This window comes from Neofelis nebulosa, chromosome 2 (assembly GCF_028018385.1).
Source record: "Neofelis nebulosa isolate mNeoNeb1 chromosome 2, mNeoNeb1.pri, whole genome shotgun sequence".
NCBI classification, from domain to species: Eukaryota; Metazoa; Chordata; class Mammalia; order Carnivora; family Felidae; genus Neofelis; species Neofelis nebulosa.
This window is the reverse complement of record NC_080783.1, coordinates 33,009,313-33,022,403: the sequence shown is the minus strand read 5'-3', so window position 1 is coordinate 33,022,403 and position 13,091 is coordinate 33,009,313. Positions and strand designations below refer to the sequence as shown.

Below are 13,091 nucleotides of genomic sequence, written 5' to 3'. Positions count from 1 at the left end.
ATAAACAAATTTGAAGCCTTTCCTTTTCTTCCTCAATCTCTCCTCTTCTAGGTATTTTATAGAATTGTTATAGAATCGTAATAATGATCAAAGATGTTTTTATTATTAATTTCCTGACTTTTTTGTATCTTGATATAAGATAATTTAAACAATACATTTTGAAAAAGTTGGAGTTGACCATGCATGCAATAAAATTTAGTTGTACTACTATTCCTTTGATTCTTGTTTCTGTCCTCAATATTTGTTAGTAGCTGTACCATTATATTTTATTCTAATTGTGTGTGAAAAGAATAATATATCCTATGAAAAAATTATACTTAGTAAATTTAAACATTGATGTAACTCTTTTCGGTTTAAAAGGGTTTGCAGTTGCAACCAAGATTCACTTCTCCTGATGGATCACCGACTCTGATATCAGTAAATAACCACCCTTCCTCCAGTCCTTCAAGACTTCTGGACTCATTAGAAAGTACTGTAATGAATAATAATTCTCTACTGCTTGGTCAAAGTCATAGCCTTCAAACAGATACATGCCTGACCCCAAACAATAGCATTATTACCTCTACCATGGGTAACCTTCCAGGACCAGATCAAAATCTAGCTGCAATGGACCAGCTGGTGCAAGTTGGAGATGTTGAGGATACAGAGAATATGGAAGGAAGTGTTCATCGGATTCTGTTGGGAAATGTGCAGACCATCCCAATACAAATTATAGATAACCACCCAGCTATTAGTAAGTTAAAAGCAACTTGTGATTTTATTTTTTTTAACCTTCATGGACTATCAGTGCTATTGTTTTTAATTTAAATTTGAGTTAGTTAACAGTGTAGTATTGGTTTCAGAAGTAGAATCCAATAATTCATCACTTCCATATAACACCCAGTGCTCATCCCAGTAAGTACCCTCCTTAATGCCCATCATGCATTTAGCCTATACCCCCCACCTACCTCCCCTCCAGCAACACTCAGTTTGTTCTCTGTATTTAAGAGTCTCTTATGGTTTCCCTCCCTCTTTGTTTTTATCTTATTTTTTCTTCCCTTCCCCTGTGTTCATATGTTGTTTTTTAAATTCCACAAATGAGTGAAATCATATGATACTTGTCTTTCTCTGACTTATTTCACTTAGCATAATACACTAGAGTTTCATCCACATTGTTGCAAATGGCAAGATTTCATTCTTTATGATTGCCGAGTAATATTCCATTGTATCGTTACTATTACACTACAGAAAAAAACTGTCATTTCTACTCAGGGGTTTATAATACATAAGTTGATAAAGTAAAACTACCAGAAAAAGGGAAAAATGTCAAGAGCATAATAATTTTTAAACTTTAAAATTTTTTTTGTCTCTAGCAAAGTTATTCATTCTCTGATCACCTCAGTTTACATGGAAAATCTGTGGTGATATGAAATCAGAGGGTCATTTTAGAATGTATGAAAAACATGAGAAACTTTAAAAGGAAAAGATTTAGTGTAAAGGTTATTATGGAAAATTCGTTAAAAGGAAAAATGGGATGGGGCAGGCAGCTATAAAATTTTTAAAATTTTGAGTTCTAGACTTAAATACAGAGTTCTGTAGAAATTGAAACGAAACTAGTTAAGTCTTAAGGACTTAACTTAATCCAAGACTTTGTTACATTCACTTTGTAACAAACCCAGTCAACCTAGTAATAAATTCTAACTCCTACTTGACCTGTGTCACTTCCATTCACACAGATTGTTCTGGATTGGGCACTTTTGTGGGAAAAGATTTGCATTTTACTTTGAAGAACAAATTTTCATAGAAATTATCCTTAGAACATACAAAGTATTTACTTTCCATTCTTAGTCATCATTCTTTTGGGTAAGGAAAAGTATAAAATAGTTCCTTCCAGAAAAGAATCATTATATTTTAAATTTATTGGAAACATTACTTTTAAGAAAATTTATCCAGAGGGCTGTGACAATAGATGAGAAGGAAAAGGAATATATGGAGACTAATCCTCACAACCGCATGAAATAGTTGATGATGGGGGCGCCTGGGTGGCGCAGTCGGTTGGGCGTCCGACTTCAGCCAGGTCACGATCTCGCGGTCCGTGAGTTCGAGCCCCGCGTCAGGCTCTGGGCTGATGGCTCAGAGCCTGGAGCCTGTTTCCGATTCTGTGTCTCCCTCTCTCTCTGCCCCTCCCCCGTTCATGCTCTGTCTCTCTCTGTCCCAAAAATAAATAAATGTTGAAAAAAAAAATTAAAAAAAAAAAAAAGAAATAGTTGATGATGTCCCCATGCTACAGATAGGGAGACAAGGCTCAGGAAGGTTAAGTAATTGCCTAAAGTGATAGAGCAGGGATTTAAACCCAGATCTATCTGCCTCAAAAGTTTCTTTACATTCTAACATGCTTCCTCCCTCTGTGTTGTACCAAGATATTTCTGAGAGCTCTAATTCAGATTGCTTTAAAGGAGACCCTCTTTGGATCTGAACCTGCATGATTTATCAAGTTAGATCATGATCTTAGGGACTCCCTCACCTGCATATGAATTCTCAGGGTCACTCAAATCCATCTTCTATTGGTTTTCTCTATGGTGTGGGCTAAACTCTCCCAATACACTCACATGTGACAAGCATTAGGTGTGTTCAGCACACTTTCCAGAGCAAATTTTGGTCCCCTTAATCTCGGTTCCCTGTAGCAATGGAAAAACTGATATCCCTGAAAAAGAAAAAGATTTCATCTTAGATATCCCACCTGCCTGCTCAAGATAATAGTGTTTCTGGTATGCTACATTCTGATTAATTTGGTCATAAGAACTTTATTTAAAATCAGAATGGTAAGTGCATTATGCAGTGTTTCAAGTAAGCAAACACATAGCTTATGTAGGTAAGTCAGAGCTATCCATTAAGATGTGGCATATTTTTTTCTAATGTACTAATGTAGTGGAGTTTCTTTAAGGAGGGAAAATTTTCCTTGATATATGATCACATATGGAAACCATATGGGGGTAGTAACATATTGGTAAATTTGTAATATATATGCCTGCTCTTTGCAGAACATCATTTTCAAATAATGGGAGGCTTCCTGACTTTTATTCACACATATTTTTATTAAAGGCAATTAAGTTTATTTTTAAAAAAGTATTTAAGTTATTTCTTTATTCTGAGAGGTAGAGAAAGCATGAATAGGAGAGGGGCAGAGAGAAAGGGAGAGAGAGGATCCCAAGCAGGCTCCACACTGCCAGTGTGGAGCTTGATGTGGGGCTTGAATTCACGAACCGAGAGATTGTGACCTGAGCAAAAGTTCAATGCTCAACTGACTAAGCCACCCAGGCGCCCAGAGGCAATTAAGTTTAAATATGAGATACTCCTCATAATTTTATCAAATTATGGACTGCTTTTTTGTCAAAGTATCTTTAGAAGAAAATAACTATGATTTTCTTAGTCTCTTCTTTTTTTCACTGCCAGAAGCATTAAAGAATTTTTTTTTTTACTTCTCAACATTTAATTTTCTATTCTTTTTCTTTTAGTTTTTTTTATTGAAGTTTAGTTGACACACACTGTTACATTAATTTAAGGTGTACATATACTGAAAGAATTATGGATGACTATTAAGATATCAGAAGTACTGAGTTCTCAAATACATTGCTTTTCAGAAAACTACTATTTTTTGCTTTGCCTCTAAATTCATATAAAGATTTCAGTGTTATAAGTTACATTAACCTTTAGGGTTTTTCTTTTATGTTTGGTTTTAAAGTTGGAGAAAATCCAGAAGGTACCGTTTCTGTGAACCAAGTTAAGCAAGAACCCAAAGAACCAGCATTGTCTATGGAAGCAAAAAAAAATTTGGACTGTAAGAAATTATCTACTACATAAATTATTGAAGCTTTTCAGAATTTACAACTTGGGTGACTTATAATGTCATAAAAAAGAAGGTGAATATTATCAAAGCGCAGCATTGTGATAAGTGAACTGAAGACTGGTTCAATGAGCAACTTTGATTTAAAACCGATATGTCTGTTGCCAAGTCCATATTTTTGGAACCTATTTTATTCCTCTTATTTTGTATAATTCTTATGCTTTTTGATTATCTGATAAGGCCAGTATTTCCAAAGATCATCTGAACTTATCCATGACAATATAGTCTGAACACAAATAGTTATCTAATCCCTTGGAAATATCTGATTTGGGTTCTGAAAAGACAAGAACAACAACAAAAATAGTGTGTGAGTTTGTGTGTGTGTGAGTGTGTGTATGTGTGTTGACTTTTTTTTAAAGTTATAAAAGAAATTATTTCCTCTTTAAAGTTGTGAAGAAATTCTTTAAATTAGCACAGGGGAGAGAATATTTGTAGTCTGTCTCATTAGGAAAGATAAAACCATAGTAGATTTTACATCATAACATAAAGCTCAGTATTCACATCTGTGGAAACTAATTGCATTTTGGCTTCTTCCATTATAATTTTTATACTTATAACTACAAACCAATAGCATACTAATAGTTATCTAGTAGAAATTTAAAATGTCTTGGTAAGTACTTAGAGTTTTAATTTGAATTAATCAGCTAAGCAACAGAAATAAATGTATATTGCATGGATTTATATAGTATTTTAGGTAAAACACTACATGTGGATAGAAAACTATAGAAATTGAGAGAATTCAGAAAGAATAATAAACTTCCCTGGTGTTGACAGATAATTTGAGGAACTTTTTGATATCCACAAAAGATTTTTTTTTTTCCTACTTTGTATTGAAGATTCAGCTCTGGTTAGAAAATAATTTGAGTTGTACTCATTTTTCTATGCCAGAGCTCTTACTGAATTAGTGGTATTTTCAAGGTAAGTATTTGTAGTTTAAAATTTAGTTCATATTTAAAACAACTGATGTGTTATATTTGCTTGCTGAGTAAGTATATTTACTTGAAATACTGAATAAGTACTAATCACTGTATTCATTATAAGCTTCTGTTTTCTGGAAGGTTGGTGAACTAGAAATGTCAATTATTAGCTGTCAAGAAATCAATTTAAAGGTTTTTTTCACCCCAGGGACCGTTTGTGGGTATATTTAGGACTTTATTTAAAAGTAATAAGGATTTCAAATGGATATTAATATTTATATTCAAAGTATATGGAATGTAATATGAAATTTAACCTTACTCTTTTACATGACTGAATCCTTTTTGGCTTTTCTAAAGTCCAGTCTCCCATTCTTAATTCACTTTAATTGTTGCAAGTATACAACATGTACCTAAGTAAAGCATTGTTAAATTAGACGTGAGTGGAACTCTTAAAAATCCGTGCTCTTTAGATTTATACCCTATTTAATATAAAATTTATTATTTATACCCCTATTTAATACAAAGTTGATATTTAGTTACATATATGATTTTTAATTAGAATAGCTTTTCTTTTTCCTAAGAACTGAAAATATTTGATGTCAGCATTTCAGAGGCAGTCTGCCAAATCTGATTATGTTACTCTAAGTTAAACATAGCTCTTAGTTACCTCAAACCCAGCTTTCTCGTAGTCTGTGTGTACGTAAAGGGTATAAGTCTGAATTTATAGTTTTATTGCATTTGTAGGTAATATTCTTTTAATTTATTATTTCTAATTTTTATGGAAACTTTTTTCAGGATTTTAAATAATATTCACTTTTCATTAATGGCAATAGCTTATTATTAAATATTTTACCAATTGAACTATATTCCTTTGGAGACATTCTTTTCTTTTTTGATGTTGAGTTGCTAAGGAGAAATGCTTGTTAAGATACAAACTCCAGTCAGTTACCTGTGAGGATAAGAGACGTTAGAGAGTTCAGACTTTGGCATTTGAACAAGAACAAAATATAGTTTTAAAATATTTCTCTCACTTCATTCTATGTGAATGTCTCTTTCTGGTACTGTTTTTTTCACTAGGAGGAGGAAAGTTACAGTGCATCCTTCCCACAAACAAAAAACAAAATTAAAAAAGAGCATGAAGGAAGGTTTAAATCCCTAATTGTATACTCTTTTGGTTTTTAGGTAGAAACTGGAACTATCAATATTTTCATGTAAGTATTTCAATGAGTAGCTCTTTAAAAATGGTTTCTAAATTTTTAAAAATTCATTTCCCCTCTAAGTGCATGTTCAGTCACAGTATATCAGTATTGTGTTTTAAGGGTGCTTAGCATCGCTTTTATAAAAGTGTGTTTACATATTTTAAATATTTGATTAATTTTTAAATGCACAGGGTGTTAAATACAAGTGCATAAAATTTTCAGTATCTATATTTGGCATTCTCCTAACAGCTCTACAGCAAAGTTTGATATATGTTCTTTTGTGTCATGTATTACAAGGTGTAATATCTGTAGTAGTAAGTTGGACATTCAAAATAAGCAGTTAGAAATTTATAATTACAGTTGAGCTTTTTTCATCATTGTAGTTTTCATGTTCCAAAGCCTCCCAGTGAATTTGATATATGCTACAGTGAATTATAGATAAACACCACCATGGTGGGCTTTTCCCTCAATAATAATTTTCTCCACAAGCAGTTAACATGCTTAAAAGAAAAAGTTTTTACATGAAGTACCTTGTCTTATCCAAGGTAAATGTTTTCTAAAAGTCACAAAAATGGTAGAAAATGGGATCTGGTCCTGCATTAGAGTTTCTAATTTTGAGGCCCACCAGCTTGTGTTTCATCTTTACATCCTGTCAAAATACTTAATCATGTGAGTATGAGAAAGATGTCATTTAATTTGTACCAGGTTTTTAAAAAAGTTTTAAAATGTGTGTGTGTGTATATATATATATATATATTGTAACAATGTATAGTGTCTTTGTTATAATGTAATTTTTTCATTAAAAGAATCCTGTGGTTTTTTTTCTTAAATTTGTTAGTTTTCTTTTTAATACTTTTTCTGGGGATAGTGGTAGTTTTGTTCATCTTTAAGATGCTGAATAAACACCTTAAATACCTGAGAACTTTGGCTAGAGATTTATGTTCAATTTGGAACCTGAAAGTTTTTCAGCATAACTACCAGTAACTCCTATTATCTTTACATTAGGTATATATACACATTTAGTACTCTCAGCTCAGCCAACCATCAACATTTTAAAACAATCCCTGTAATATTAGTAATTCTTTTTTTCTCACATCTTGACACTGGACATCTTTAAGTACAGCTTTATATTTTTGGTGTAATGACAGAAGTATGTGATTTAAAAAGGAGAGATCATTAATGTTTTTCCTCTTTGCTTCTTTTGCTTTATTCCTCCTTGCCTATTTTATGGGACCATAGAAAATCTGACTCTCTCCAGAAGGGGCACTCTATTAACTATTCCCCATCAGCTAATTTAGGCTTTAGACATTTTGATTGGTGTATTGCTTTGATATCTAACTATCAGTAATTCTACTTAATTAATTTAGTTGTAATGGCAAAGCCTTAGTGTAATTTTGCCAAATACATGTTAGCTATGAATACAATCATTAAATACAAATATTCATTGCTCATTGAATTCTTAAAACTTCAGGAATAAATCAGAATTAAAGAAAAATTCACTAAGGGATTCTAAATTTTTAAAAAATGTTAACGTTTATTCATTTTTGAGAGAGACAATGCAAGCAGGGGAGGGGCAGAGAAAGAGGGAGACACAGAATCTGAAGCAGGCTCCAGGCTCTGAGCTGTCAGCACAGTGCCTGATGCAGGGCTTGAACTCACGAACCGTGAAATTATGACTTCAGCAGAAGTTGGACGCTTAACCAACTGAGCCACTCACGTGCCCCTAAGGAATTCTAACTTTAATTCATTAGAAAAATAAATAGTATGGTTAATATTGAAAACCTTTGAAAATATTATATGGGTACAAACTTGCAATTAGTAATACATCCTGGGATTTTAATGTATGGCCTGGTAATTATAGTCAATAATGCTGCATTATAAAATTCAGAATTGCTCAGAGACTACATCTAAATTGTTCTCACCACAAAAAGGAAAGAATAATTCTGTGTCATAGTGATGTTAATTAACACTATGGTGGTAATTATATTGCAAAATATAAATTACCTAATTGACATATTGTATACCTTAAACTTAATGTTATATGTCAATCATATCTCAAGAAAATAAAGAATTCTAAAACCACAGTACAAAGTAGGAATCAGATACCAGCAGAGGGTTTTAAAAATATTTTTATTGAGGTATAATTGATATACAACAAACTGTACATATTTAAAGTGTACAATTTAATAAGTTTGGATAAATGTATACATCTATGAAAGCATCACCACAGTTGAGGTAATGAACATATCCATCACCTCCAAAAGATTCCTAATGCCTCTTAGTAATCTCCTCCTCTCCCTGCCTCCCACTCACACTTCACCATCCCCAACAACTATTGATTTGCTTTCTGTCATTAGAGATCAATTTGCTTTGTCTATAATTTTATAAAAATCATATAGTATGAACCTTTTTATATATGACTTTTGTAACTCAGCATATATGAGTTGCAAATGTTGCATATGTTTTGTTTTTTTTTTAAGTTCATTTTGAGAGAGACGGAGACAATGTGAGTGAGGGGGGCGGGGAGGAAGACCAAGAATCCCAAGCAGGCTTCACACTGTCAGCACAGAGCCCCAAGTGGGGCTTGAACTCATGAAACCATGAGATCATGACCTGAGCAGAAACCAAGAGTCAGACACTTAACCAACTGAGCCACCCAGGCACCCCCTGTCACTCAGCATAGTTATTTTCAGATTCATCTGTGTCGCAAGATATCTGAATAGTCCGTTCCTTTTTACTGCTGAATAGTATTCCGTTGTATGAATATTCCATAATTTGCTTATCCACTTACTTGTTGATGGACAGCTGGGTTGTTTACAGTTCTTGGCTATTACAAATAAAGTTGCTATGAACATTTGTATGAAAGTCTTTGTATGAACTTATGATGCTTTCATTTCTCTTGAGTAAATATCTAGGAGAGGAATAGCTGGGTCATATGGCAGGTATATATTTAACTTTTTAAGAAACTCTCAAATGGTTTTTCCAATGTGATTGTACCCCTTTACGATCCTGTCAGGAGTGTATGAGAGTTCCAGCCAATGCTTGGTATGGACAGGCTTTTGATATTGTAGGCATATTACAATGCTTTATAGTCTAGTAGTATCTCATTGTGGTTTTAACTTCCAGTTCTACAGTCACCAATGCTGTTAAACATCTTTTCATGAGTTATTTGCCATCTGTATATTTTCTTTAGTGAAGTGTCTGTTTGGATCTTTATCTCATTTTTAAATGGAAATGTTTTCTTCTTATAGAGGTTTAAAAAGCATACTCTAGATATAAGTCCATTTTAGAAATGTTATTTACAAGAATTTTCACCTGATCTGTAGCTTATCTTTTCACCTTCTTAACAGTATCTTTCAAAGAGTAGAAGATCAGAAGTTCTTATTGTGATTAAGTCCAGTGTACCTTTTTCCCCCCTTTATGGATCATACTTCTGTGTTGTATCTAAAAGACCTTTGCCTAATCCAAGATTAGATTTTCTCCTGTTTTCATCTAAGAAATTTTATAACTTTTGAGTTTACATTTAGGTGCATGATCTATTTTGAGTTAATTTTTATATACATAGTACAAGACTTTTTTTGGCATATGAATATCCAGTTGTTTCAGCACCATTTTCTGAAAAGACTATTTTTCTATTGAATTAAATTTATACCATTGATGAAAAATCCACTAATCACATACATATGGGTGAATTTCTGGACTCTGTTCTTTTTCATTGATTTATTATTTATCTCCATGGTCTCAACCAGAGCAATTTTGCTTCTAAAAAACATGGGGCAAAGTCTGGAGACAGTTTAAATTCTCATAGCTAGGGAGATACTGATTTGTGATAGAAGCAAGAGCTTCTCTTCAACATTGTACAATGTATAGGACAACCTGAACAACAAAGAATTATCTGGCCCAAAATGTCTGTAGTACTGAGACTGAGAAGCTCTGGTCCCTCTTGATGCCAATACCACTGTCTTGATTACTATAGCTTTATAATAAATCTTGAAGTCAGGTAATAAAGTCTTTGAACCTTATTCTTCCTTTCAACTTTGTTTTGGCTATTCTTAGTTCTTTGTTTTTCCATGTGAATTTTAGAATCACCTGATCAGTTTCTTTTTTTAAAAAAGCCTGATGGGATTTTGATTGGGATCATGTAGAATATTATAGATCAATTTAGGGATAATTGAAATCTTAATATTGATACTTGGTTTTTTTCTCTGCAATGTTTTAGAGTTTTTAATGTATAGGTCTCATGTCTTTTATCAGATTTATCACTAAGAAGTTATAAATGACATTGTTTTTTAATTTCAATGTCTTATTTTTGCATTCATATAGAAATACAGTTGATTTTTTATATGGATCTTCTATCTTGCAACCTTGATAGCTCATTTATTAGTTTTCATAGCTTTTTGGTAGATTCTTCTAGATTTTCTACGTTGACAGTTATGCTATTTTACATCTTCTTTTCCAATCTGGATGGCTTATATTTCTTTTTCTCAACTGTTATACTGACTAGAACCTAGAGTACAATTTTGATTAGAATGGCTTAGGGTAGACATCCTTGCCTTGTTTCTGATTTTAGGGGAAAAGCATTTAGTCTTTCACTGTTATGGTGTTAACCATAAGTTTTGTATATGTCCTTTGTCAAATTGAATGAGATTCTTTCTGTTCTTAGCTTATTGAGAATTTTTATTAGGAACGGATATTTGATTTTGTCAGGTGCTTTTCCTGTGTATATTGATACGATCATTTTCTTTTTTTTAGTCTCTCAATATGTTAAGATTTGATTAAATTTTGAAGGGTAAAGGCCTTGTATTCTTGCATTCCTGGAGTAAATCATACTTGTTCATCAGGATGCATTATCCTGTTTTACATATTTTACATATTTCACAAATGTTGGGTTTCATTTGCATTTAATGTTACTATTGAAATTGTTGTATTTATGTCTTCCCTTCTATCTTTCTATTTGTTCCATCTGTACTTTGTTGTCTTTTTCTGTCCTTTGGTGAAATTGCCCTTTTTTTATGATTCAATTTTACCTCCTTTATTGATTTGTTAGCTAATTATTGCTTTAGTGTTTATGCTGTACATCTTTAACTATCCGTCTACCTTCAAGTAGTATTCCATCATTTAACATAACAGTATAAGAATCTTATAATAATATACTCACATCTTTCCCCTTCTTTGTGCTATTGTGGTCACACATTTTATTTCCATATAGATTACAAACCTGACAATGCATTGTTACTATTTACACTTTAAATAATCAGTTATCTTGTATATATTATTTTTATATATTTTCCTGCTTTTTTGCATTTCTGGTAACTTTTGATTGGATGTCAGACATAACTTTCACCTTTTTCGAGTGCTGGATATTTTTGTATTATAAATATTCTTGAGTTTTGTTCTGGGACACAATTGAGTTTTTTGGAAACAGATTATTCCTTTAATGTTTGCTTTTAAGCTTTCCTAGGTAGGACCACGCAGCATTTAATCTAGTGTTAATTTTGTCTCACTATTGAGGCAAATCCCTTCTGAGTACATTGCTTTTGAACTAATGAGGTTTTCTACTCTGGCTGGTGGAAGAGGTATTCTTCTGAACCCTATGAACCTTAGAGGGTTGTTCCCAAATCCTTTCAGGTTGTTCTTTTCCCTAGTCTCAAGTAATTTCCTTATACTCATGCACTAATCATTAGTATTTTGAATGCTAGGGAGTGAACTTCTGCAGATCTCTGGAGTTTTCTATATAGCTCTCTCCTCTCCAGTACTTTGGCCTACAAACTTTAGCTGCTTTGGCCTTCCTCGATTCCAAGTTTCATCTCCTCTGCCCTGAGAGGTTCTGCCTGGTTTTCTACCCCATGTGCCACAGCCTGGAATCTCTTTGGACAGCTCTCTGGGATAACATAGGCCTCATCTCATCTGTTTTATATCTCTCAGGGATCACTGTCCTCTCTCATCATGTGTAACATTTTGAGAATCATTGTTTCATATATTTTATCCAATTTTATAGTTGTTTCAGGCAGGAGGATAAATCTGGTTACTTTTACTCCAGCTTGACTAGATACAGAAGTTCTCTAGACAATGTTGATGCCATGTCACGTTTGGGTTTCTGCAGGAGCAGTAGAGTTGGGAGAATAAGTAGGAGGTTATGAGGGAAGCACAAGGATAGATTACAAGATGGAGTAAGGTACAACAAATCTGAGTGAGACAAGTAGGTATATAATTGTGGAATTTAGGGTATAGGATTGGTCCAAAGTAATCTCCAGAACTGTCTGACTGTATAAGGACCACCTTTGATGGTATAGTTTCCAGTGTCCACTGCCATGGCTCCACCACTCATGATTCAGCCTTCTTTAGGATATAGGCCATGTAAGATACCAAAATGAATGATTTAAAAGTTTACCTTACTGGAACGTAGTGTCTATTACATGACATATATAACTTTATACAAGATAGAAAATGGTAAATTTGAGGGGTGCCTGGGTGGCCCTGTTGGTTGAGTGTCCGACTTTTGCTTTTGGCTCAAGTTATGATCTCACAGTTTGTGGGATCAAGCCCCATGTTGGGCTCCACATTGACAGCATGGAGCCTGCTTGGGATTCTCTCCCCCTCTCTGTGCCCCTTCCCCATGCTCACACATATTAACACATGAGCATACTCTCTCTAAGTAAATAAACTTAAAAAGAAAATGGTTAATTTGATCATAGGAATATGGATAAAATTATATAAGAGTGAAGAATAAGATGGGACACCTTGGTGGCTCAGTTGAACATCCCACTCATGATTTTAGCTCAGGCCATGATCCCAGGGTCATGGGATCAAGCCCCATGTTGGGCTCACACTGAGTGTGGGGTCTGCTTAATATTCTCTCTCTCTCCCTCTGCCCCTGTCTCCTGCTTGTGCTCTCTCTTTCTCTCTAAAATAAAAATAAAATAATTAAGAAGAGGGTGACGACATTACTTACAAGGAAGAGAACTGACATTTCAGTAAACACCAGACATTGTACTTGGTGCTTTACATTGTTTGGTTAAAGCACTTGGCATTTCACCTGGCATAAATAGTTTCTTATTATTGTAGCTTGGACTGGTGGTTAAGAGCCTGTGC

At 33.5% G+C, this 13,091-nt stretch overlaps 1 protein-coding gene across 19 annotated transcripts in view; it reads left to right on the top strand.

Annotated features, from left to right (window-relative positions):
- Positions 1-13,091, top strand: part of CARF (calcium responsive transcription factor) — a 103,003-nt gene that overhangs the window by 51,918 nt on the left and 37,994 nt on the right. For 10 of the 19 annotated variants that reach the window (XM_058708639.1, XM_058708621.1, XM_058708659.1 and 7 more), the window contains one exon: positions 361-733. In XM_058708639.1, coding sequence (XP_058564622.1) covers positions 361-733 — 373 coding nt within the window. Of the gene's footprint in view, positions 1-360; positions 734-3,721; positions 7,277-13,091 lie in introns of those variants that run through there. The other 9 variants (XM_058708769.1, XM_058708728.1, XM_058708710.1 and 6 more) reach the window with 8 other exon arrangements.